The sequence below is a fragment of the Pipistrellus hanaki genome, assembly GCF_964339955.1.
Source record: "Pipistrellus hanaki genome assembly, chromosome: 15".
In the NCBI taxonomy this organism is placed as follows: Eukaryota; Metazoa; Chordata; class Mammalia; order Chiroptera; family Vespertilionidae; genus Pipistrellus; species Pipistrellus hanaki.
In genome coordinates, this window is record NC_140517.1 from 26,172,666 (window position 1) to 26,198,252 (window position 25,587).

General features: G+C 54.0%; 1 protein-coding gene across 1 annotated transcript in view; it reads left to right on the forward strand.

Annotated features, from left to right (window-relative positions):
- The window catches only part of JPH3 (junctophilin 3), an 86,041-nt gene extending 60,454 nt beyond the window's left edge, over window positions 1-25,587 (forward strand). Inside the window, exons 3-5 of the mRNA XM_084905036.1 lie at window positions 16,628-16,752; window positions 18,865-19,748; window positions 22,193-25,587. Of these exons, the coding sequence (XP_084761162.1) occupies window positions 16,628-16,752; window positions 18,865-19,748; window positions 22,193-22,273 (1,090 nt within the window). The 3' untranslated portion in view covers window positions 22,274-25,587. The remainder of the gene's footprint in view (window positions 1-16,627; window positions 16,753-18,864; window positions 19,749-22,192) is intronic.

Below are 25,587 nucleotides of genomic sequence, written 5' to 3' on the forward strand. Positions count from 1 at the left end.
TGGGGTCAAACCCTGGGCTCAAAATAAGACCACCGGAGGCTGATAATTGATTAAAAAAAGCAGGCAAGGATTTATTGAACTGGCCAGGATGGCCGCGAGAGCACCACACACAGGTGGCCACACTCACGACGCACCATTCCAGGTGTAGGCAGCCCTTTCAAAGGTCTAAACCACAAAAATTTTCCTTTGTTCTGAATTCTAAATTCTAAAGGCTGGGAACAGCCCATAGGGTCATTCTCAGCCACATTCCCAGCCACATCCACGTTAGAATGTGGCCCTATCTTGCGATAGCAGATAGTACAGAAGCAGAGCTGAGAGGTTAATCTCTAAAGGTTATTTGCAGTTTCTACCCCTGAAGCTACTGAGCCAGTGGGAATCAATCTCCTGTGGTCCTGGTCCACAGGCACAGGAAAATTGCCTTAGCCTCCAGGTCTCCATCTGGAAGCTGAGGCAGCTACCCTATTGTTTAAGCAAGTAAGCAAGTGCCGAAGCCAGAATAGCAGGGTTAAAATTCAAACAGCAGTTTTTACCCAAGTATGGTTGCTACCATATTTCACCTTCAGAGAGCCTTCACGTGGGATGAACGAGGCCCCTGTGGTGCAGCTCCTGCCCCAGCTCCTTTCTCTACGTGGGCCCTTGGGTGCATCATGCCCTCTGTTCCCATCTAGGACCTCCACAGCCCATCCAGCCCCTCTCACTCACCTTTACCGCTCTCCTGCTAGCCTTTCACTATCACCTCCTCCAGGAAGCCCTCCCTGACCAGGCGTGAGCGCCTGGAAATGCAGTCTCAGTGCTCGCATTCTCTCTGCAGCATCCGTTATAACTGGTTACAGTATAACTAGTGGCACTGTGGTTAGTTAATGCCTGTTTTGCCCTCTAAACCTCCTGGGCAGGACATGAGCCTTTCTTCCTGTGTCCCTGGCACTGCACGGGGTCTGACACGGGGGAGGGGTCTGGCACGGGGGAGCGCAAAGAGGTTGCTGTGAGTGGTGTAGAGCCAAGGCCTTTCCCATCTCTGGTCTCGGCGTCCCCTCCTGCCACCTGGAGCTGGAGCACAGAGGATTGACCCTACACAGACATTGGGGTCGGCCTTCTAGTGCCATCAGTGTAGCCTGAGGGTGCACACTTGGCCTTCCATGATGACCAGCTGCTGGCAGAGGGAGAGGTAGGAGGCTTGCACTGTTGGCCCCGGCGTGTGAGATCCCTGACCATCACGCTCAGATAACGGCTGCTGTGAACTGAGGACACACCTCAGCACCTCTGCCTCTGTCTGATGGGCTTCCCTCCCAGCTTGCTTGCTGCCCATAACAATGTAGCAGCACCTTGTGAATGGCAAACGGTGGGAGATGTCCCTCACAATTCCCACACGCCGGAGCCGGTGGCGAGTGTGCAAGGAGGCAGGATGCCCAGAGAAGCACGCTCCCTGTGGGTGCACAAGCCGGGCCCTGCAACAGCGGCCCCCGAGGCGTTCGGAAATGTCTCACCAGCAATCTGATGTATTGTCAGCCTCGGCCTGGCGGGGCGCCTGGGCCTACCTGGGAGGGACAGTGGGACCAGCTGGGCCCTGGGAAGGCCGCTCCTGCCTGTCTGTGCGTGTGTCACCATCTCTCCCATCCCTGGGAAGGAGGGCCCTCTGAGGAGGGTTTCATTTTGGATGATGGGACTCGGGCCGCTACAGGAATGAATCAACCGATGGCTCATCATCACCCCCAGGGCTTTCCAGCATTGTCGACCCCCATGTGCCTGAGCTGGGCCTCCCTCCTTCACACACCTCTCCCTGCCCAGGCCCATCCTTCCTTGCCCGGCCCAGCCTGCCCCCCACCCCCCCAGCCCCCCAGGTCCCAGGAACCAGTGAAACTCAATCATCTGGGCTTTAACAACACGCCCATGCACACACTTTGTGTTCTTTCTCTCAAAGAAGGCCCCAGCCTCACAACCTTCAGGGCCCACAGCCCGGCTCCTCCCGGGCCCCAGCTTCAGCCTGAACAGGCCTGCAGTGCGGGACCTTCCTGGGGCACCAGTCTGTGTGAGAGTCCTCAGGGCTAGTTCAGGCAGACGCTTGGCCTCCCGGATTCAGCAGGGCTGGAGGCCTGAGGATCTGCATTCCGAACACCCCAGTGATGCAGATGCTGCCGGTTTGGGCAGCACAGTTGAGCCCTTGACCACCTCTGGCAGGTGCGTCAAGTGTGGTTGGGGTCAGGCACAGGTAGAGTGAGCGGTCCCTTCAGATGGTGTCTACACTTGTTCACAGTGTTTTTATGATAATCAGATCGGCCCAGGCTTCCCCACCAGCTTTTGCTGATACAGAAATAAGGAGCAGTCTGCCCAGGGAGGGCACCTGGCTCGCAGCTTGTTAGCTGATTCTGATTGGCTCGTTAGAGCGGCTGAAAGAGAAGGTTCCCAGGCTGTGGCCATAGCCTGGGAAAGAATGCAGTGATTGATTAGTGATGTCTGCCCGGGAGGGGCCATGAGAGCTGTCCCTGGCCTGAATGTTAATCTCATTTCCAAGGCATTCTTTAAAATAAATAAATAAATAAATAAAGGCATTCTTTTAAACAAACAAACAAACAAACAAATCTTTATTGTTGAAAGTATTACATATGTTCCTCATTTTCCAGCCCACCTTCCACGCTTCACACTAGGCCTTTTCCACCCTATTGTTTGTGTCCATGAGCTATATGCACACAAGGTCTTTGGTTGGTTAAGTTCCACCAAGCCACCCCCTGAGATTCCGCACTTTGTTCCATGCTTCCATGTCTCTGGATCCACTTGGTTCATCTGTTTATTTTGTTAATTAAAGTATCATATGAGTGAGACCATGTGATACTTGTCCTTCTCTGAGTGACTTATTTCCCTTAGCATGATACTCTGCAGATCCCTCCATGCTGTCTCAAAGGGTAAGAGATTCTTCTTTTTTACTGCTGCATAGTATTCCATGGTGTAAATGTACCACAGCATTTTTATCCACTCATCTGCTGATGGGCCCTTGGGCTGTTTCCAGATCTCAGTTATTGTAAATTATACTGCTATGAACATAGGTGTGCATACATTCTTTCTGATTGGTGTTTCGGTTTTTTTTTTTTAATTTATTTTATTTTATTTTATTTTATTGATTTTTTACAGAGAGGAAGGGAGAGGGAGAGAGAATTAGAAACACCGATGAGAGAGAAACATCAACCAGCTGCCTCTTGCACACCCCCTACCGGGGATGTGCCAGCGACCAATGTACATGCCCTTGACCGGAATCGAACCCAGGACCTTTCAGTCCTCAGACCGACGCTCTACCACTGAGCCAAACCTGTTTCGGCTGTTTTGGGTTTTTTTTTAGGATATATTCTTAGAAGTGGGATCACTGGGTCAAATGGCAGTTCCATATTGAATTTTTTAAGGAAACTCCATATGGTTTTACATAATGGCTGCACCAGTCTGCATTTCCACCAGTCTGCATTCTCCACATCTTTGCCAGCACTTGTCAAGTTTATTGATTTGTTGATGGTAGCCATTCTGACAGGTATGAGGTGATACCTCATTGTCGATTTAATTTGCAATTCTCAATGTGCACTTTGCAGAGTGTCTATTTAGGTCCTTTGTATATTTTTTAATTGGATTATTTGTCTTCTTTTTTTCAGTTATATGAGTTCCTTATATATTTTGGATATTAACCCTTTATCAGATGTATCATTTCCAATATGTTCGCCCATGCAGTGGGCTCACTTTTCGTTTTGTTGATGGTTTCTTTGGCTGTGCAGAAGCTTTTTATTTTGATGTAGCCCCACTTGCTTATTTTCTCCTTGGTTTCCTTTGCTCTAGGAGATTTATCCATAAACACATTGCTACAAGAGATGTGTGAGCTTTTTTTTTCTGCCTATTGTTTCTTCTAGGATTTTTATGGTTTCCTGACTTATATTTTACCCATTTTGAGTTTATTCTTGTGTATGGCATAAATTGGTGGCCTATTTCAATTTTCCTAACACCATTTATTGAAGAGACTGTCTTGACTCCTTTGTATGCTCTTGCCTCCTTTTGTCAAATATTGAGCATAAAGGCTTAGGTCAATTTCTGGGATCTCTCTGTTCAGTTCCATTGATCTATATGCCTGTTCTTGTGCCAGTACCAGGCTGTTTTGATTATGGTGGGTTTGTAGTATAACATATCTGGTATTGTGATTCCTCCAACTTTGGTTCTCTTTGGTCAAGATGGCTGTAGCTATTTGGGGTCTTTCTGGTTACATATCAATTTTTGGAGTACTTGTTCTAGATCTGTGAAATATGCTGTAGGTATTTTAATGGGGCTTGCATTGAATCTGTATATTGCCTTGAGTAGTATGGACATTTTAATGATGTTGATTCTACCAATTCATGAAATGGTATATTCTTTCACTTGTTTATATCTTATTCTATCTGTTTTTTCAACATCCTGTAGTTTTCCGAGTACAAGTTTATTCCTTATATCATAATTTTTTTTGTTGCAATGGTACATGGGATTGTTTGTTTAGTTTCTCTGAGAATTCATTATTGGTGTATAAAAAAGCCATTGATTTTTGGGTATTGGTTTTGTACTCTGTTACATTGCCAAATTCATTTATTAAATCTAGTAGTTTTTTGGTGTAGTCTTCAGGGTTTCCATATACAATATCATGTCATCTGCAGATAATGAGAGTTTTGCTTCCTCCTTTCCAGTTCAGATACCTTTTATTTCTCCTTCTTGTCTGATCACTGTGGCTAGGACTTCCAGTACTATGTTGAATAAGATTGGTGAAAACGGACATCCAGGTCTTGTTCCTGTTCTTAAGGGAAATGGTTTTAGTTTTTACCCATTGAATATTGTGTTTGCTGTATGTTTGTCATATATGGCCTTTATCATGTTGGGATGTGCTCCCTCTATTCCCACTTTGCTGAGAATTTTTATAAAAGATGGGTGTTGGATTTTGCTGAATGCTTTTTCTGCGTTTATTGATATGATTATGTGATTTTTGTCCTTCAATTTAATTAGTGATGTATCCCGTTTATTAATTTGTGAATATTGCACCAGCCTTGCATCCTGGGGATAAGTCCCACTTGGTCATGGGGTATGATATTTTTAATATATTGCTGGATTCGATTTGCTAATATTTTGTTGAGGATTTTAGCATCCATGTTCATCAGGGATATTGGCCTATAATTCTCTTTTTTTGTAGTGTCTTTAGCTGGACACTCTCAGGAATTAGGATAATGCTGGCCTCAAAAAGAACTTGGAAAGTGTTCCTTCCTCTTGGATTTTTTGGAATAGTTTGAGGAGTATAGGTGTGAGCTCTTCTTTGAGTGTTTGGTAAAACTCCACTGTGAAGCTGTCCGGAACTGGGCTTTTTTTTTTGCTGGGAGGTTTTTTTTATTATTATTATTACTGCTTCTATTTCCTCAGTTGTTATTGGCCTGTTCCGGTTTTCTGATTCTTCCTGATTCAGTTTGGGGAGATTATACATTGTAGGAATTTGTCCATTTCATCCACATTGTCCAGCTTGTTGGCATATAGTTGTTCATAGAATTTTCTTATAATCCTTTATATTTCTGTGATATTGATGGTTACTTCTCTGCTTTCATTACTGATTTTTTTTGGGGGGGTGGGGAGGGGGGTTCTCTCTGTTTCTTTTCCCTCTCTCTCTCTCTCTCTCTCTCTCTCTCTCTCTCTAATTAACCTTCACCTGAGGATATTTTCCCATGGATTTGTAGAGAGAACATTGATGTGAGAGAAACACATCAATTGGTTGCCTCCTGCATGCACTCTAACTAGGGCCTGGGCTGGTAGGAGTCTGCAACCAAGGTACATGCTCTTGACAGGAATCGAACTTGGGACCCTTTAGTCCTCAGGCCAACACTGTAGCCATTGATCCAAACTGGCTAGGGCTCTCTTTGTTTCTTGATGAGTCTGCCTAATGCTTATTAATATTGTTTATCCCTTCAAAGAACCAGCTCTTGGTTTCATTGATTTGTTGTTGTTGTTGTTGTTGTTGTCTCTATGTCATTTATTTCTGTTTTAATCTTTATTATTTCCTTCCTTCTACTTCATTGGGGCTTTTCTTGTTGTTCTCTTTCTAGTTCTTTAAGTTGTAGGGTTAGAAAGTTTATTGCTGATTTTTCTTGTGTTTTGAGGTAGGCCTGTAGTGCTATGAACTTCCCTCTCAGGACTGCTTTTGCTGTGTCCCAGAGATTTGGGATTGTTGTTGTGTGTTCATTTTCATTTATTTCCAGGAAGTTTTTTCTTTCTTGATCTCATTGGTAACCCATTCGTTGTTTAATAACATGCTGTTTAGCCTTCATGTGTTTGAATGTTTTGGGGAGTTTTTACTATAGTTGATTTCTAATTTCGTTCCACTGTGATTTGAGAAGATGCTTGATATTATTTCAATCTTCTTGAACTTGTAGAGACTTGTTTTGTGTCCCAACATGTGGTTTATCTTTGTGAATGACCTATGTGCACTTGAAAAGAGTGTACATTCTTCATCTTGGGGGTGAAATGCTCTGTAAATATCAATTAAATCCATCTGATCCAATGTGTGCTTTAGAGTCACTGTTTCCATGTTAATTTTATTTTTTTTTGTCTGAAAGATCTATCCAGTGAAGTTAGTGGGTTGTTAAAGTCCCCTACTATGACTGTATTGTTGTCAATCTCTCTCTTAATGTCCTCTAGAAGTGTATGTGTGTGTACATATATATTTAGGTGCTCCTATATTTGGTGCATATACTGTATGTTTGCCAGGGTTATGTCCTCTTGTTGAATCAGTCCCTTTAGTATTATGTAGTGATCTTTGTTGTAGGTTGTGATGGCCTTCATTTTGAAGTCTCTCTTGTTGGATATGAGTATTGCTACCCCAGCTTTTCTTACTTTTGCATTTGCATGCGGAAAAATTTTTTTTTCTATACCTTCACTTTCATTCTGTGTGAGTCTTGTTTTCAGGTGGGTCTCCTGTAGACAGTATATAGTTTGGTCATGTTTTCATATCCATTCAGCTACCCTATGCCTTTTGATTGGAGATTTAATCCATTTACATGGCAGGTTATTATTGATAGGTACTTATTTACTGCCATTTTAATTCTTATTCCTAGGTTTCTCTCTCTCTTTCTTCTCATTACTGCAGTCGCTTTAGCGTTTTTTGTAATGTTGGCTTGGTGGTGATGTACCCTTTAGCCTCATTTTTTGTCTGGGAAGTTCTTTATTTCACCATCTATTTTGAATGATAGCCTTGCTGGATATAGTAATCATGGTTTCAGATCCTTGCTTTCCATTATCTTGAGTACTTCATGCCATTCCCTTCTGGCCTATAGAGTTCCTGATGAGAAATTAGGTGTCAGCCTTATGGGAGCTCCTTTGTAGGCAACAGTTTGCTTTTCTCTTGCTGCCTTTAAGGTTATCTCTTTGTCTTTAATTTTTGGCATTTTAATTATGATGCGTCCGGACATGGGCCTCTTTGGGTTATTCTTGCTTGGGGTTCTCTGTGCCTTCTGATGACAAATAAGATGACAGCCTTATGGGACAGGACTGGCTGGTGGGATGGGCAGAGGCGGGAGGACGAAGCACTGGCAGGCTGTCCCAGCTTCCTTGCTTAGGGGCCCAGGAGATGAGGTTTTGGACCCAAAGAGATGGGGGCTCCAGGACATCTCACAGTACTTCACAGGCAGACATTCAGAGCAGGGAGATTGTGATCGGAAGCCGGTTTCCAGCCTCTCTGCCTCAGTTTCCTCACCTATGAAATAGGAATAACACAAATTCTATGAATGGACTGAGCCTTCTGCTGGCTGACACGGCTGCAGTCCTGAGGATCCCAAATCCAGAAGAGATGGGCTCCAGTCCTCGGGGACTGACCCGTGGGCCTGGCCTCCAGGGCTGGGTCATGTTCTGGGCACTGACTCAGAGGGTAGGAGGCCTGCTGCACACCCAGCCCTGGTCGTGGGTCCCTCCCTCTGGGAGGCAGGGTTGCCTTGGCAACTGCAGCCAAGAAGGAACAACTTGCTCTAGCCTGGGCTGTCTCTGTCCTTGATATAGTGGTACGGAAGCTGGGCTTGCTTTGAAGGCAGGACCAGCAGTTTTCTTCCTTTGCTTTGGGATTTTGTTGATGGGAGCATCCCTGAACCACCAGGCTAGTGGGGTTGGGTTGAGCCAAAGGCCAGAGTGTGACTCCAGGATGAGCAATGGCCAGTGAGAAAGAGATGCCACCAGTGAAAGGTGTCCGTGGAAATAGAACAGATTCCGCCTTCGTCTGCTCCGACAGTGGAAGCAGCAGATTTCTCTCTCCTGGGCTGGATGCTGCAGCCCCAAGATCCAGGAGCCGCCCGCCTGGCTCTGTCTGAGGCCTCTCTGCTTGACTGGTGGGTGGTGGCTTCTCCCCTGTCCTTCCCTCTGTGTGTGTCCGTGTCCCAGTCTCCCTTTTCATAAGTGAATTAGGTGTGAAGTTTGAGGCGCAGGAAACAAGTCAGAGACCACCAAGACTATTAAAGGAAGGTTTATTCCCCAGTAACAAGCGGGACTCATTACAGAGGTAGAGAAATCAGAATTAAAGGAGCGGGGAGAGGAGACAGGAGGGACCCAACCAGGCTGACTCCCCAGACGGAAATGGAGAGCAGCAACACATGGATCAGTGAGGAGCCTTTTGAGGGGAGGAACAGGAAAGGGTTGGACCCAGGGCAGAACAGGAAGGGGTGGGCCCCAGGGCACTGGGCATGCGCCGATTGGTGGTTCAATGTCTTGGGTGATGTCTTGGTGGCAGATGCCGGTAATGTCATAACTCCGCCCACAAGTTGGGGAAAGGGAGGGTCTCACATTAGGGGCCCACCGTAAAGATCACATTTTAGCTTTATTACATCTGTAAAGACCCTACTTCCAATTTAGGTCACATTCACTCACAGGTCCCAGAGGTTAGACTTCACGTCTCGTTGAGACACAGCTCCACCCAGGACATATGCATATGCCCTTTGTAAAGCGTGAGATCTCCCAGGAGTGATGGGGAAAACAACAAATTTTAAAACAGGAAGAAGAGTACCCCTGCCTCCTGGTGGCTGTCAGTACCCCCTGCCCTGTGCGGGCCCAAAGCCCTGGTCTGAGACCCGACCCCGCTTACCCTGGCTGCGGTGCTGGAGGGTCCCCTCACCTCCCTGGGCCTTGGATTTCTCTCTGTGAAACGTTGTGTGGAGATTACTGCTCCTGTCAGCAGCCTCGTCCTCTCTGCTGGATCACCCCGGCTGTCAGCATCCCTCCTAGGGCAAAGCCTCGATTGCACAGCCCTCCCATTTCCTGCCCATTTCTCCTCCCTGGCTGAGAAGGTGAGACAGACGCGATAGGGGTGGGATGGGGCGGGCTCCTGAGTCAGGGAACCCGGCAGGCTGATGGGCAGGAGCCACGGGGAGGCACCGGGACTGCTGTTCCTGTTCAACAACGGCACAGCCTTCCTTAAAGCGCTGGCATGCGTGCTGTCCCGACCTGCCCAGTGCATCCTGGACTCTGCCACCACCTCCTGGGACCCCAGACAAGACCCTCAGCCTCCCAGGCCCCAGGTTTCCTCACCTTCAAGAGAGGGCCTCGCTGACCTCGTGGCATCGGGACGAGTGGAGTGAGTGCGAGGGGCCTGAGCACATGGTGGGTGATGGGACCTGGATGGCTGTCTATGGGCAAGAGATCAGACGGCAGTGCAGGAGCCCCGTGTGCGGCGGGGGTGGGGGGCCGCCGGAAGTGTTGGCTCTGCTGTCCCCGCCCAGGCTGCAGCTCACTGGCTGGTTCTTAGCCCGTCAATGGGAAGCCAAGTGGGCGGGACTTTCTGTGAAGCCAGCTCTGTGCTCATTTACTTACATAACAGGCCTTACCGCGTTTCCAGGATCCCTTATTCCGTGGCTGGAGGGCAGCTCCGTTGGGCGTATTCAGTAATGCAGAGACCAAGGGCGCAGAGCCCGGCATGCGGCCGCCAGAGGAAGGCCGCTGTGCTAATGTGAAGTCACAATTCCCGCACTTGTGTTTCCCTGAATTCTGGCTCTGAGGTGTCAGCTTTTGTTCAGGGGGAGTGGGAGAGGGGGTGCAGGCCCGATTAACCTTGGGGTTGGGAGGAAGAACGTGGCTGAGATGCAGCCTGTGGAGTGGCCAGCAAGTGAGGAGGCCCCCGGAGCTCATTGGCCTTCTGACCCCCCACTCCCACCCGAAGGTGTCAGCTGGCGGGGACTCGGCCCTGAGCCCTCACCCAGCAGGAGCTTGGCTGCCGCGGAGCCCTGAAACTCTCATTTAAAGTTCACCTTCGCCGCACACGGGGCGGTTTTCTCTATTAAAAGCACTCGTCCTGATTGGATTTTATTTTAAGGTTGGCACAGCATTTTCTTTTTATGTATGTGTGAGCGTATATATGTAAATACACGCGTGATGTTGGTGAATTAACGTTCCTAACATATTTACTAAGGGAAGCTGTGGAAACCAATAGTGGCCCCTTCAGGGGAGTTTCCCACTCGCTCACTTGTGCTGTGCATTAGGGGGCTGAGCAGGGGAGGCACCATGCCCTCCTGTCCAGAAGTGCAGGCCGTGGGGGCATTCATGGGAGGCACCCACAAGGGTGGTTGATGGGCGCTGTGATGACAGGACCTGAGCAGTGGGACGACTTGCACGCTCCGCATGCTCGCTTTGAAGCGGGTAGAAGTCTCGGGCTCAAGGTCAGGCCATGCACCGGAGCCTGGGGGTGCCCCGAAGATGCCATGTGCCAGGGGCCCTCCCAGAGGCAGATCTGCCTCCAAGAGTCAGACAGGCGGGAAGGAGTGGTTTTATTTCCAAGGTCCAGGACAAAGCAGAAGCATGTGTGGTGAAAGCATGATCTTCGCCGAAACCAGTTTGGCTCAGTGGATAGAGCGTCGGCCTGCGGACTGAAGGGTCCCAGATTCAATTCCGGTCAAGGGCATGTACCTTGGTTGCGGGCACATCCCCAGGAGGGGGTGTGCAGGAGGCAGCTGGTCGATGTTTCTCTCTCATTGATGTTTCTAGCTCTCTATCCCTCTCCCTTCCTCTCTGTAAAAAATTGATTATATATATATATATATATATATATATATATATATATATAAAAGGAAGCATGATCTTCGCTCAACTTCTGGACACACCTCCTCCCAGGAAAGGCCGCCATCATTGAGCCGCCTGACCACGAAGGCAGGACCAGAGGATGGCACACGTGTGTTTGCACGCGTGCTGCTGGGACGCGTGTGTGCAGAAATGCTTTGGAATGATGCCCCTTTAGCCTGACTTTCAGGGGATTTCAGCTGAGTTATCTGAGGTGGGTGCTTGTATAATAAACAAATTCACATTATTCCTTTCTAAGTGAGGAACCATCAAACTTGCTCCTTTAAAAACACAAAATCTCAGATTCACGTTTTTCTTTTCTTTTTTTTTATATACTTTATTGATTTTTTACAGAGAGGAAGAGAGAGGGATAGGGAGTTAGAAACATCGATGAGAGAGAAGCATCGAGCAGCTGCCTCTTGCACACCCCCTAGTGGGGATGGGCCCACAACCAAGGTACATGCCATTGACCGGAATCGAACCTGGGACCTTTCAGTCCACAGGCCAGAGCTCTATCCACTGAGCCAAACCGGTTTCGGCTCACATTCAAGTTTTTCTATGATGTCATCCTGTGAGCAGCCTTTTCCAATCCAGCCTGCTGCCCTTGGCTGTGGACTTGGACACACTCTCGCTCCAAAGCCTCTAACTGCTGCTCCTCAACCATCATCCACAGCTCCCATTCCCCCTGCAGCCTGGCAGCCACTCGTTCCACCCTGAGCTGGCCCGCCTCCTTTCCCTCCGCCATCACGCCATGTTCCTGCTGTCCTCTCTCTCGGGTGGGCAGGCCCGCTCTTGGTTCAGAGCCCTATGGGGCTCCATATTTATCAGCATCCGTCGTGGTCGGCAGCTGGGACGTTAGCAGGCAGCAGGCAGTGTTCGGCCTCACATCTTGTAGGATGAAGCCTGTCCCAAGCCACCCAAGCTCCACCTCAGGGGAGAACCTCCACGGCCTGCGCTGGGCCCTGTCCCAGACCTGCGATGCTGTCTGCAGGGGCCTCGGGCCCCTCCCTTTGTTTTCCCGGAACTCACTCTGTGCAGCCTGGCAGCCTGCAGTGAGGGTCTTTGCAAGACGCCCCCAGGGAAAGCTGAGACTGAGAGACTTCCTTCAGGGGCAGAATCTGGTCTGCCCGTCCTCTCCTGGCACAGCTTTGATGCTGGCTGATGTGTGCCCTCATCCTCACCCGTGCTGTTCCTGGTTCGCCTTGGTCTCCAGGGAGCTCCAGCCCTCTAGGTGGCCAGGCCCAGGCATGCACCCCGATTTCCTGCCTCTATCCATTCCCCTCATTCCCTCATGACCTTAAGTTACTCGTTAGCGGTTCGTTTGTCTGCCTACCCTTGTTAGAAGTTGATGGAATACAAGGTAAATGTACTGACCAGTGTGACTGGGTCCCCAGCCTTGTCCACCATCCTTGGCCTTTTAAACCCCTGCATTCTTTTTATTTTTATTTTTCAATATATATTTTATTGATTTTTTACAGAGAGGAAGGGAGAGGGATAGAGAGCTAGAAACATCTATGAGAGAGAGACATCGACCAGCTGCCTCCTGTGCGCGCGCGCGCGCGCAAACACACACACACACACACACACACGCACCCACCCACTGGGGATGTGCCCGCAGCCAATGTACATACCCTAACCGGAATCGAACCTGGGACCCTTCAGTCCATAGACCGACGCTCTATCCACTGAGCCAAACCGGTTTCGGCTAAACCCCCATCCTTGAAGCCACCAGTTTGGGGAGGCCCCATGCCCTCTCCCCGGACTGCCTGGCCACTCATTGTCTCCATGGCTCAGATCACAGCCCCTGAAACATGCTTATTTTTCAGGATCCATCCTCTGGACACGAGCACATGGTGTGCCCCGTGGTGTGCAAAGGTGACGGGTGGTTCAGGGTGGACCACCTGCTCGGGTCCCAGCCAGACCCGGGGCTTTGCGGACACTTGTCTGGTCAGCTGTGCTGCTCCTTGGCCAGCGGATTTCCCCGGCCCCTGAGCTTAGGGGCCCTCGGCCAGCTGGGGAAGGGCCCGGTGTTCGACAGCGCCACGTGCAGCTGAAGCACATGAGGGTGGGGTGCTCAGAGAACACTGAGTTGTCGCTCAGAACCCCCAGGGCTGGGGGCGCAGGTCAGAGTGGGGAGGGTCTCCTTTTAGGATGACAAATGCTCTACAGGTAGAGGTGGTGGCTGCATGGCACTGTGGGTGTGCTAGCTGCCAAGAACCGAACTTTTAAATGGTTTACTGTATGTCATGTGGGTTATACCTCGATATTTTTTTTTTTAGAAAAGGAAAAAGAAAACCTTAAACACACACACACACACACACACACACACACACACACACTAGTTGGGCGTGGCGTGTCCAGAGCAGGCCCATTTACTGAGACAAAGTGGCCTGGAGTTGCCGAGGCCGGTGGGCAGGTGTTGGGGAAATGGGAAGAGGGTTACTGATGGCAAAGGGGACAGGGTTCTTTTGGGGCAAAAATGTTCTAAAGTTGGTTGCGGTGATGGTTGCAGGACTCTGAACGCACTGAAAACTGCTGGGTTTTAAATGGAAGATTGTGAAGTATGTGAGTTCTATCTCGATGAAAGTTATTACTGAAAACAGAGAAAACCCCGCCTGTGGCATGTCCTAGAGCAGTGGTCAGCAAACTCATTGGTCAACAGAGCCAAATATCAACAGTGCAACGATTGAAGTTTCTTTTGAGAGCCAAATTTTTTAAACTTAAACTTCTTCTAATGCCACTTCTTCAAAACAGACTCTCCCAGGCCGTAGTATTTTGTGGAAGAGCCACACTCAAGGGGCCAAAGAGCTGCATGTGGCTCGCGAACCACAGTTTACCGACCATGGTCCTAGAGAGAAGCCACACCACACACCACGCCAGCAGCCATGAGCTCAGAGCCCGCGGGGGGTGAGGGGGGAGGGTAGAGAGGAGTAAAAGGAGGGGGCTTGCAGGGGGCTGTGCCACGGCTCCTGGGCGCCTGGTGGGACCGAGCCACGTGCTGCCCTGCTTTTCTCCCTCAGGACCAGCCGCGTTCAGACGCGGCACAGAGCCTCCGGAATCTGATGGAAGGTGTCACCCTCTGCTTTGGGGGTAAAGGGTGTGTGTGTGTATGTAGAGTATTTTGAGTGTAATTTCAGGGGACACATGTGCCTCCCAAAGGCCCCCAGTTCAGAGCCCCTCCAGGGGTCACCGGGGCCTCGGTCAGCCTCCAGGTCTCCGGGCTGGGGTGTTGTGCTGCTCGAGCTGCCCGCTCGCTGGGTCTCGGCCCAGGACAGAGGCGGGACAAATGGCGGGAGCTGGCTCCTCAGGCCTCTGCTCCGCTCACCCTGCCACCCGTCCTTCCCCTCGGCACTGACACTCCCACCTGCGTGGCCCTGGAGGCTCAGCCCGGCCTCACTGGGTCTGACTTCCACCTTGTTTCCCGCGTGGCGACGCTGACAGCTCTCGAGATGCACACGCACCTCCCGCAGCCCATGTTTTTTCATAAACTTGTCGTGGCTGTGACCTTAGGGAGCGGGGCTGGGGCTCGCTGGCCTCGGGTGGGCGTGGTCCTCAGAGGCCTGTGGGTGGGGAGGGGCCAGAGGCTGCATAGTGATTTACCCAGTTGATTTGTTATTGATGCAAATTCAGTGTTAATAATTGGTGCTTTGTTGATGGCTTTGTCCTGCCCCTCTTCTGTTGTAACTACAACCACCAGGTTCCCCGGGAATCTTCTAGAAGGTGGTGCTTCTCAGCTGGTGCTCCCACGGAACATGGGGTTGCAGCTGACTGCCATCTTTCCCAGCTTCTAGGAGAGAGAACTCTGACAGACACTCCTCGGAGCTACATTTTGCAGGGGGTTCTCTTCAGTTTGGGGCCTGCGGCCAGGCGGTGCAGTGGGTGGCGGGCAGCGGGACCCTGGAGACCAGAGACGGCTGGGCGGGCAGTCCCGGCAGCTCGCCTCGTTCCCTGCACACACGTCCGTGCTGTGATTTGTGTGTGTCTGTATGTCCTACATTTGTTTCCTAGAGCAAAGTTGTTCCTAGTTATTGGTGGGATTTTGAAACAGGAAAGCCTGGTCACTCACGAGGAGCGAGGGGTCCCTGGGGTGAGCCTGTGGACAAGGAACTTGGGTGTTGGAGGGTCAGGCTGCTCAGAGGAGCCTTGAAAGGCGACGGCTGAGGGGCAGGCTATGCCTTGTCTTGGACTGGTTGTGGTGCCTCGATTTCCCTGGTACTGGGAAGCAGTGCCCTCTGGGCCCCAGGCAAGTGAGAGGCAGGGACTCCCGGCATTGCCCTGTCTCGGGCACCCAGTCCAGCCTCGTTTTGTGAAGGGAGGCTCCTGTGGGCCTCCGCTGGGGAGCAGAGTCCTGGGGCCCCTGGGCTAGAGCCGGGGCAGCAGCATCCAGCCAATCCGCTGGCCGCCCTCAGCGCACCCACGCTGGCGAAGGCAGCACCGGGTCTGCCACTTGGTGCAATGTGTATTGACGTGAGAGCAAACCCATTCTGATCACGTCCCCCACACCCAGCCGGTGCTTGGGGCCTTCATGTGCCCCCCTGCCCCCAATTCACGAGGTCAGTGGTGTCCCTGACTCTTAGTGACCAAGTGAGAAATTGAGGCACAGACATGCGACTTCCACTGAGCCTCTTGGCTCCTACATGGAGTGCCATGCCTGTGCTCCGAGGGGCGCCGCCACCCACAGTCCGGTGCCGGGAGTCACCTGGTCTCTGGGCAGAGGAGATAGACTTGCTTTCTCCCAGCACCTGGAGACCACGTTTCTCACCCACTCTCTAAGCCTGCCCCTCCGCACACCTGGGCCAGTGAGAGCCGCTGCTGAAGGTGCTGGGTGATGGCTGAGTGGACGCCCCGGCCCCGTGGGGTGGGGCGGGGGTTGGAGTGGAAGGAGGGCCGGGCGGTGAGTCAGCTCACCGGGACGCCTCCCCCAGCGCTCAGCTCACCTGGGCCTCCTCCTTGGGGGGAGCCGGGGGCGGCGGTGCCATCTGCTGGGATGGGCGATGGGCAGCCTGGGCACAGAATAGTGGGCGTCTGGCCGTGTCTGGAGAACCCTTCTGTGGCGATGCGGCTCCTCCCTGGGCCTGGAGCCAAGCCTGGGCTGGGGGAGTGTTTCATTCCTTATGCCCTTGGCCCGCTGAGTGCTGACGGGTCCACGGCCGCGCCTGCCTGTTCCTGCTCAGAAGCCTGGCTGCCCACTTGCCCCTTGGGGGTGGCAGGTGCAACTGCCCCGCACACTGCTCACTTGTCAGGTCAACACTGATGAAGCACCTGCTCGCTGCTGGAGCCTGAGATGAGTCAGCCGGTCTCGGCTTCGGTGTGTGGGGCGACCAGGGAGGAGGGCACGCCTGCTGCGGGACCTGAGCTCCGCTGGGACCCAGGCCCTGCACGGGAGGGGGGGGGGGGTGCCCTGTGCCCGGCGATGCTCGCCGAATGAGTGAAGGAATGAGAGATCCGGAAGTCTGAGGGCACTTGCTCCAGGGCGCCCAGCGTCCTGTCCTGGCCCGACCCACAGTGGGGACGGGCTGCCCAGCCCTCTCTGCCTCCTGTGCCCTCACGGCCCTTCCTGTCTCTCCCCCAGGACCTCCCACTCCCGGGCCAAGGCCGAGGCGGCCCTCACTGCGGCGCAGAAGGCCCAGGAGGAAGCACGGATCGCCAGGATCACTGCCAAAGAGTTCTCCCCTTCCTTCCAGCACAGGGAAAACGGTGAGCCGGGCGCCGGGCGGAAGGGGCAGGGTGTCCGCCAAGCCCACATTCCAGCAGGTGCTGCCGTTGCCAGCTCCCCTCGCGTTCTCTCCTTCACGATGATGGGCGTCCCTGCGAGGGGCCTCGGCACCCTCCTCCCTCACACACGTCTCCCTGCCTCCAGGGCCGTGTCCCTGTGTGCACGCGTTTCCACGCATCACCCTCCCGCTTTCCGTGAGGGCGAATGTCTGTGTGCTCTGCGTGTGCATGTGGCCTCTCCCTGCCCTTCCCCCAAGGCTATGCTAGAACTTTCTGTGACAGACCAACTATTCTATAAGTGCTCTGTTCAGAAAGGTAGCTGCTGGCCCTGTGGGGACTGCAGCGAGCTGGCTGAGGCCCTGGTCACTAGTTTTATTTGATCAGAACTGAACTACATGTAACTGCAGATAGCCACGCGTGCCTCCTGGCGGCCACACTGGGCAAAGTGCTCATCAATGAGAGGAGCTCCCGCCATGTCCTTTGGTGGGAGCTGGAGGAGCTAGAAGCCACTGCAGGTTGCAGATCTGCGACCCTCGTCCTGTCTGGGAACCGGGCCTGAGGGAGACAGAGGGCTGGAGAAGGCGGACATGGATGAGAGAGGGGGACAGCCACCTGTCTCCGCTCCCTGCCCTCTGGCCTCTCTCTGAAGCGTCCTCTGTGGCAGGAAGCCCTGGAGGACAGGTTTCACCACTGCCAACTGGCCCGCTCCCGAGTGGGGACAGAAGCTGCTGGAGGTTTTAGGCTGACGTCCGCCACGCGCAGTCCATCCTGAGCGCACGCCCGAGCTGTCCTGGAGCCGGAGCTCCCGGCCTCCCTGGGAGGGTCCCGGCCCTGGGGCGGCTGAGGGAGGCTGCCCGCTTCTGGGAGACAGGAGGACCCAAGATAGGGACAAAGGAGTTGGAATTCAGCCACACATGTTCCGCTTTGCATTTTCACAGGGATGCTTCCAGGAATGTCACGCGCTCTGCAACTAATTTTAGCTGAGCACCGGCTCCAGGCTGGTGCTGAGAGTCAGGGCGCCGGAGCTGAGCATGAGAGTGCCACTCTGGCGTGGGGTTCACGGGACCCTGCAGGGTCAGTGTCCAGGCTTGTCTGGGACCCTAGAGTGTAAGGCACAGGGGCTTAGGCCCCAGGAAGTCCAGATCACAGTCGGAAAGGTCAGGGGAGGGGTCTTGGGAGTTCTGTGATGGGGCCAGGGCTCCCCAACCCAGAGCCATAGGGCCCCCCACAGGGAGGGCAGTTCTCCACGGGCTCCCTCAGACACCCCCTGGCCTGTGTCCCGTGCTGCAGAGATGTGGTGGTTGAATGGATCTGGACTCCCTGGCTGCCCCCCATGTGACAAATGGGTGCAGATGCAGAGGGGCTGACTGCTTGCCCCAAGTCCCAGTACCTATCGCTAGCACATCCAGGACCACATGGGACTCCCCTTAGGGCCTTCACCCTTTGAAATGCCCCAGGGACTGTTCATGGGCGTTTATGACTCTGCCTTATTCTGGTCACTGCCTCAGGCCCCCATGCATGCCACCAACAGCATGATGGATGCCTCTTCATAATCGGGGGGGCCGGCCCCTGCTGAGAATTCCGGCCACACTGAGGGGGCCGTGTCCCCTAAGGCCTTCTCCTGCCCTGGTTCAGAGGCTCCGGTATGGAAGCAGGGAGGGGAGCCCAGGCAGGGGTGGGGCAGGAAGGACAGGCCGCCAGAGGGGTCAGTGTCCTGGGCGGACAGGCCCTCATCCCCCCGCCTCCTCAGGCCACAAGACCTCGAAGGCCACCTAGCAGGAGATGCTTCCTTTCATCCTCAGGAGGGCCCTATGGGAGGCGGGACCTGAGACCCCCAGAGTAGGCAGGGCCCTGGTCCTCGCACACTGAGCCCTGGTCTGCCCTGCCGCGGGGCTGGGGCCAGAGCTGCTGCCCACCACTGCCTGTCGTGACCTGGTCATCCTCAAAGCACCTGTGGGCGGAGGCTTGGGGTCCATGGAGAGGCTTTGGGAACCACTGTGTCCAGGCCGTCCTGCCATCCTCGGGCGAGACCAGGCCTCCCTCCGCACACGGCTGAGTGACCAGCCTCTGTGTGCTGCCCGCTCCCCCGTACAGGGCTCGAGTACCAGCGGCCGAAGCGTCAGGCTTCCAGCGACGACATCGAGGTGATCTCCATGGGGACGCCCATGCAGCAGGAGAGCCCGGAGCTGTACCGCAAGGGCACCACCCCCTCGGACCTGACGCCCGACGACAGCCCCCTGCAGAGCTTCCCCGCCAGCCCCTCGGCCACCCCCCCGCCGGCCCCCGCCTCCAGGAACAAGGTAGCCCACTTCTCGCGACAGGTGTCGGTGGACGAGGAGCGGGGCGGGGACATCCAGATGCTCCTGGAGGGCCGAGGAGGGGACTACGGCCGCCACAGCTGGGGCGAGGAGAAGGCGGGGGCCTCCCGGGGCATCCGCAGCGGGACCCTCCGCAGTGGCCCGCCCTCGGAGGACTTCCGCACCCGGGGGGGCTCGGGCCACAAGCAGCCCGGCAACCCCAAGTCCCGGGAGCGGCGGACGGAGTCGCCCCCTGCCTTCTGGACTCCCCACCCTCGGGCCAGCAACCCCAGCTCAGGGGGCGCCAAGCTGCTGGAGCTGGACGAGGAGAAGCTGAGCAACTACGAGATGGAAATGAAGCCCCTGCTGAGGGTGGACTCCCACGGGCAGGAGGCGTACCCCCAGAAGAGACGCTACAGCAGGGGGGCTGCCTCCCGGGGCCCGGGCGAGGACCGGGGCTTTGGGGGGCAGAGACTGAGATCCAAGTCCCAGAACAAGGAGAACGTCCGGCCGGCCGCGGGCGCGGAGCCCGCCGTGCAGAGACTGGAGAGCCTGCGGCTGGGCGACAGGGCCGAGCCGCGGCTGCTGCGCTGGGACCTGACCTTCTCCCCGCCCCAGAAGTCCTCGCCCGTGGCCCGGGAATCGGACGAGGAGAACGGGGACGAGCTCAAGTCCAGCACGGTGAGTGGGTGCCCGTGGGGAGGGAGAGCCTGGGTCCGTCCCCCGCCCGGAGCCTTCCATGGAGTCCGCCTCTAGCTGAGAGGGCGGGGTGGGGGTCAGCGCGGCCCCCAGGGGGATGGATGGCCTTTGCTTCCACAGGACTGGGACTGGGGCCCTCCCTCCCAGGAGAGCCAGTGCAGGGCTGGGCGGCATTTCCTTCAGACAGAGACTCGGGAGGTTGGTCCCAGGCTTGATCCTTTCAGGGAAAGCACTCGGGCAGCTTTGGAAGTTCCCACAAAGAATATGGGCAGCATGGGACCCCAGCCTCGCCCAGACCTTCCCCGATTTCCTCCAACTCCCCTGTGCTGTAAGAGTGTCTCCTGTAAGCCCTCACCACTGTCCATGAGGTACCCCTGTCCAGGAGACACTGAGGGCCAGACGCAGAGCAGGGGGCGTCGGCTGGGTCAGGTCCTTTGTCCAGGTCAGGCACTGTGGTCCCATCTGCTGGGACACACGTGCCCTGCTCCAAAGCCCACTTCCTAATGGTGAGCCAGACGGGTCTGTGAGGCTGTCTGCTCCACAGCCCTTCCCATAAACCTGCGGTTCAGAGTATGGCACTGCAGGGCACTCGGGGAGTTTGTTAGAATGAGGCTCTGGCCTGTTGGGTCAGTGGCTCTGACGGGCTGTAATCCAGGTTGATCAGGCCCCGTGGGGACTGTGCTGCTCAGGAGTGAGGGCCGTGTGTCTCAGTGTGAAACCCACCTGGAAACACTACTCCGGAGGCGATGGATTAGAGGAAAGAACAGGTACCCTGGGCAGGACCCTGTCAGGGGCTGGGGAGAGCTCTTGCACCCAGAGGCACCTCCTGGGACCCTTTGTCAGGCGGCTTCCGCCTAAAAGGACACGCTTGGTCCCTTGGCGCAGCGGCAGCAGAAAGGGCCACGGGAACACACTTCAGACCTACACCCCAAGCTGATGCCTGTGTGGCCCCACACGATCCCGCCTGGACCAGTGTCAGCCTACGGGCCTCTCGCACTTGCTGATGGGCGCCGCGTGCCACAGCCCCACGGGTCCAAGAGGAAAACTGGGGCCTGCCTCGTGGGCATGCAAAGCTGACACCTGCACTCCATCCAGACTGGTCCCCGGGACTCAGTGCCGCTGGCAGGGCAGGGGCAGGGTCTGTGCCGCTGCAGGGCAGGGGCAGGGTCTGCCCGTCCCCAAGGAGTCCCGTTCCTCATCTGGATGTTGTCCCTTTGGGAGAGAAGCTTCCTATCAGCAGACAGGCTGCTGGCCCTCCAGGTCACTTCTGCTTCCCCTTGAAACCACTGTGAGCATGTCTTCTCGCTGGTGGGCTGGTTCCTAAAATGCTTCTGTCTTCCCTGCCCAATCCCCTCTCGACCCCCCTGGAGAGCAGCCCCTGGGGCCTAAGTGCCAGCTGCCTCAACTCCACTTTCCTCATTCTGGCAGCAGGAAACCTGCGTGCACGTGCAGCTGCACGTACGTGCGACTGGACGAGGAGGGGGCGGGGACATCCAGATGCTCCCGGAGGGCCGAGGAGGGGACCACGGCCGCCACAGCTGGGGCGAGGAGAAGGCAGGAACCCTGACGTGTGCCACCATGTGCACTTGTGTGCAGACGTGGTTATTTTGGGACAGCCGGGTGATGGGCAGGGGTGGAGACGCAGGACGGGTTCCGTGGCTACCCCACTTACCTGCTGGCCAATCAGGCTGCTTTAAAATGGGGCTCCCTTGGGAAGAGGTGCAGGCTCCCAGCTGGGCTCTGGTACTTCCTGTGCCAGACCAGTGCCTGGTCCTGAGGGGCAGCTGGGGACACCGGGACAGGGGAGGGGAGGGGAGCCCCAGCAGAGGCCCCAGGTGCTGGCCCTAACCCTGTCCAGGGGGCAGGCCCTGCGCCCATCCCTGAGGCTTCACGAGGACAAGCCCAGAGAGCCTGGGTACCGGGAGCCCAGGCGATGTGGTCTCCGCCCTAAGGCGCTGGGCGCCAGGAAAGGCGGGAGAGGACAAGCGCTCCTTCCTGCTGGCCAGGGAGGCGGGCTGCCAGGGAAGGTGGGTTCTACCGAGGGAGATGTGTTCAGAGGCCCATTGAGGTTCTCCCATTGGCCGTTTGGGGATCCCAGGCTGAATATAGGGGCCACTCTGGGTGGGCTGCAGCTGAAATCCAGGGGCAGTGTCTGAGTCCCAGCTGTGCAGAGCCGGGTGTGGGGTGTGTACTTACGGGGAGACCCGGGGCACCTGGGGGGCGGGCAGCAGCCAGAGTGCTTGAGTTCCCAGGGCCGTGACTGCAGACCGAGGGGCACTGCAGTCTCTTCCTCAGGCCTGACTCCTGAAGGGCTTCCTGCTCTGAAGAGTTGGACGTTTGGTTCTGGACTGGGGCTGGGGGGTGGGTATGGCCAGAGAGAGAGCACTGCAGACCAGGCTCATCCCTTCTCTCTCCTTCTGTTCCAGGGCTCAGCTCCCATCCTGGTAGCCATGGTGATCTTGCTAAACATCGGAGTCGCCATTTTGTTTATTAACTTTTTCATCTGATGAAATTGTCACATTAGCAAAAATACCAGTTGGTGTACAAAAGGGGGACGTTAAAAGCAAAAGAACAAAAAGGAAAGGATCGTAACTCGGACAGCCCACAGCCACTTCCGAGTCTCTTCACAGAACAAACACGATTGGGTATTACTCACAGTTTGCCTTTTTTTCTGGGTAATGTTTTTTGGATTTTAGCCAAAACTCTTTGCTTGTATAACACTATGCTGTGTGGCATGGCAGAAGGAGGCCAGCACGCCGATCCTCCAGCTTGAAGTGGAAAGAAAAGGGATCCCAGCAAATCAGCGGCAAAAAAATAAATAAATAAAATCGCCACCATTGTCATCACACCCCCTCCTGGGAGGTGGGGAAGGAGGCAGCCGAGGAAGACCCCTCCGAGGGGCCAGCTGTGCCCGCGGGGGGAGCAGCGGTTGGCAGGCGTGACGCGGGGCGTCGGCTCACTCTGCTTCTCCTCCCTGTCCTGGAACAGCGGGGACAAGTGTGGTGTGAGCGCAGGGAAGAGGGTGTCCCATCCTGGCTGGCAGCAGCCTGGGCTTTTTCTGTTTTAAATCTGTGCTGCAGAGGTCTGTCTTCTCGTCTCTTCCCAAAAAAACAGATCCCTTGTCTCGGCACTGCCCCACGGCTTCCCTTGCAAGGCCAGGTCCCACACCGAGTCTTACAGCGAAGTCCTCGTTTCCCTGCTGTCCCTCTCTACTTCCCACCCTCCCACCAGGCCCAGGGGAGCCTTGCTGCGGACGCCAGGAGCCTGCAGAGCCACGGGGCTGGTGCCGGAGGGCAGGGAGCAGTGCGGCCCTGGCCATCACGCCTGGGCTGCAGCTGGGCCTTCCTGCACTCACTGTGCAGGACAGGTACCCAGGCTCCCACGTCCCTTCAGACTCCGCAGCCCTTTCATGACACCCTCTTCTCCCACATCACTGAGCCCACGAGTTTCATTTTGTCCTGTGCCTGCAACTTCCCCCACAGACATGCCTCTTCTTCCCAGATGCCTCATTCAGTCTCCGGAGCTGCTCTAGTCCCAGGACGGAATGTGGTTGAAACCAAGTGGCTTAAAAATTCCTGAGAAATCGTTGCATATCCATCTCCCCCAATATGTGACACAACTTTCAGCCACACACACACAGACTCCTGGTGTTTCTGCCTTCTCCAGAATGCTGGAGTGCTCTATGGTCCTAGCCCGAGCCAGCCCGGCCAGCGGGTATGGACATGTCTGTGGGGCCACGGGCACGTCCATACCCAGGCCCCCTGTGCTCACAACTGGGAAGGTCCTTACAGTGAGTTCCCACAGTCGTCCTGGGTACAGCCCGCCTATGACTCTGCCTTGCTTTGCTTATGTTTAGCTGTTTCTCTGCTACCTTTCAAGCAGATTTCTTTACTACACTGCACTGGATTGCTATATTTTTAACCAGAAATAAACTAAAGATTAGAGCATGTTCCAGTTAAATTCAGTTTTATTTTTTTTTCTGTTATAGATTCAATCCCCGTTCCTTCTCACATTTTGGTTTAGGTTGGGGTCTTTTTTGGGGGAGTGGAGACATGGGAAAGGGAGGGAGGATCCGTAGGAAATACATTTCTGATAATGTTGCTTTCTAAAGGGATATTACATCTTTTTGTACATCTTATTTTCCGTTCCTCTTTTTTAATATCAAGTGGTTGCTGCAGACCTGAAGTGAACCAAATAAAGATGCCTGCTCCTTGCAGCTCTAAGAACCATCATGCTGGGATATGTGGTTTATAATTCTGTTTGCAACTCTTTGTTAAGATTACAGATTTTTTTTTGTACATTCCAGTAACTGCATGACAAAAATGGTACCTACAAACGCAGGTTTATATATTTACATGCAAACACCACGAGGTTGTTAGATGCATAAAAGCAGCAGCATAGAAGTGCATGTCATTCAACAGAAGCAGTAGTGGCTTCATGACTAGATGTATCCATCACACACTTGTGAAAACCCAATGAACACCTCTCCCCACCCCACCCCCACCACGCCCCCGCACCTGCAGAGGGCAGAGCCATTTCCCTGCATGCAGAGTGAATTCCAAGTAGATTCCACCAAGACCAAAACACTGGGTTGGAGAGACCAGAAAGCTCTTTTTTAATTGTTCCAGTGTGATTCAAGACCAGGCTGCCTTGCAGCATGCCTGCAGATAGGCCGAATGCTCTGCCTACCTGCCCAGAGCCTCAAGTTTGCCCGATGGTGCACCAGTCACCTAACTCCAGGCCAAGTCAGTTGACCTGCTTCTCTCATGCACAATCCTCGTGGACGTGTGCTGAATTCAACAAGGAACCATGGGGCTGTGGGGAAAACAGACATGGGTCATGGCTGTCCCCACTGGTGCAGAGCACTGACAAGTTTTAATTATTTCCAGAGCAACCTTGTGAGCCAGTTCTCCTGACATGCTCTGGATGTGAAAACCTGGGGCAGAGAAATTCAGATACCCGAGATGCTAGGCTGGGTCATGGGAGAAGGGGTCATCACCCCGTTCCCACCTCTCCTCACCCGCCCAAGGCTGGGAGCCGGAACTCGCACCTTACCCTAAAGTCACCAGGCAACATGTCTGTGCCGATGGCTCACCCATTCGTTTGTGCTTTTAAGTCTGCTTCGTGTCTGCACAATACCTGGATGATTTCAGGCCCCTGAAAAACCCCTTCGTCCATCCTTTTGAATCCTAAGGTTTGTAATCATTAGCACACAGATTCCCCAAAGACAGAGATGAGGTTGCAGTACATAAGCCAAAATAACAAGAAAGATGAGGCTGATACAGAAAAAAATCAGTGCAGCCACAGAAATGCAAAACTCACTGCCTAAGTCATTCGAGAGGGAGGAGAGTCATGAAAATGCAAGGACTCTCTGACTCGCTTTCCTAGGAAGTCCACATCCAACGATCAATATTCTCCAGTCTTTGTTGAGATGCCATGGAGCATGGCGTGAACCAATACTCTCGTGGTGGGATGACGGGCTCTTTCCAACATGCACTAAACCCAAGAGAAGAGTGAGTCTCACCAGTGCAGACTCCCCTTGGGGCCTGTTGGGCACCCAGATGGAGCAGCCCCATGTCCTGGCTAACACCTGGCACCCCAGTCTTGTCATCAGGGTGCTCTCATCCCTTTCAGTAAGTCATGCGCCACCCCCCCCCCTCCCCCCAAACAAAACAAAGGGCGCTCCCAAGAGCTGGTGGAGGTGTTCAGAGTCATAAGACACTGAGGACTTGTTCAAGAGGAGTATTTGGGGGAGTGAATCAAATAGTGGCCCCATTTTTTGCTATTTTTGTTAGTTTGGGTTTCTGATTTTTTTTTTCTT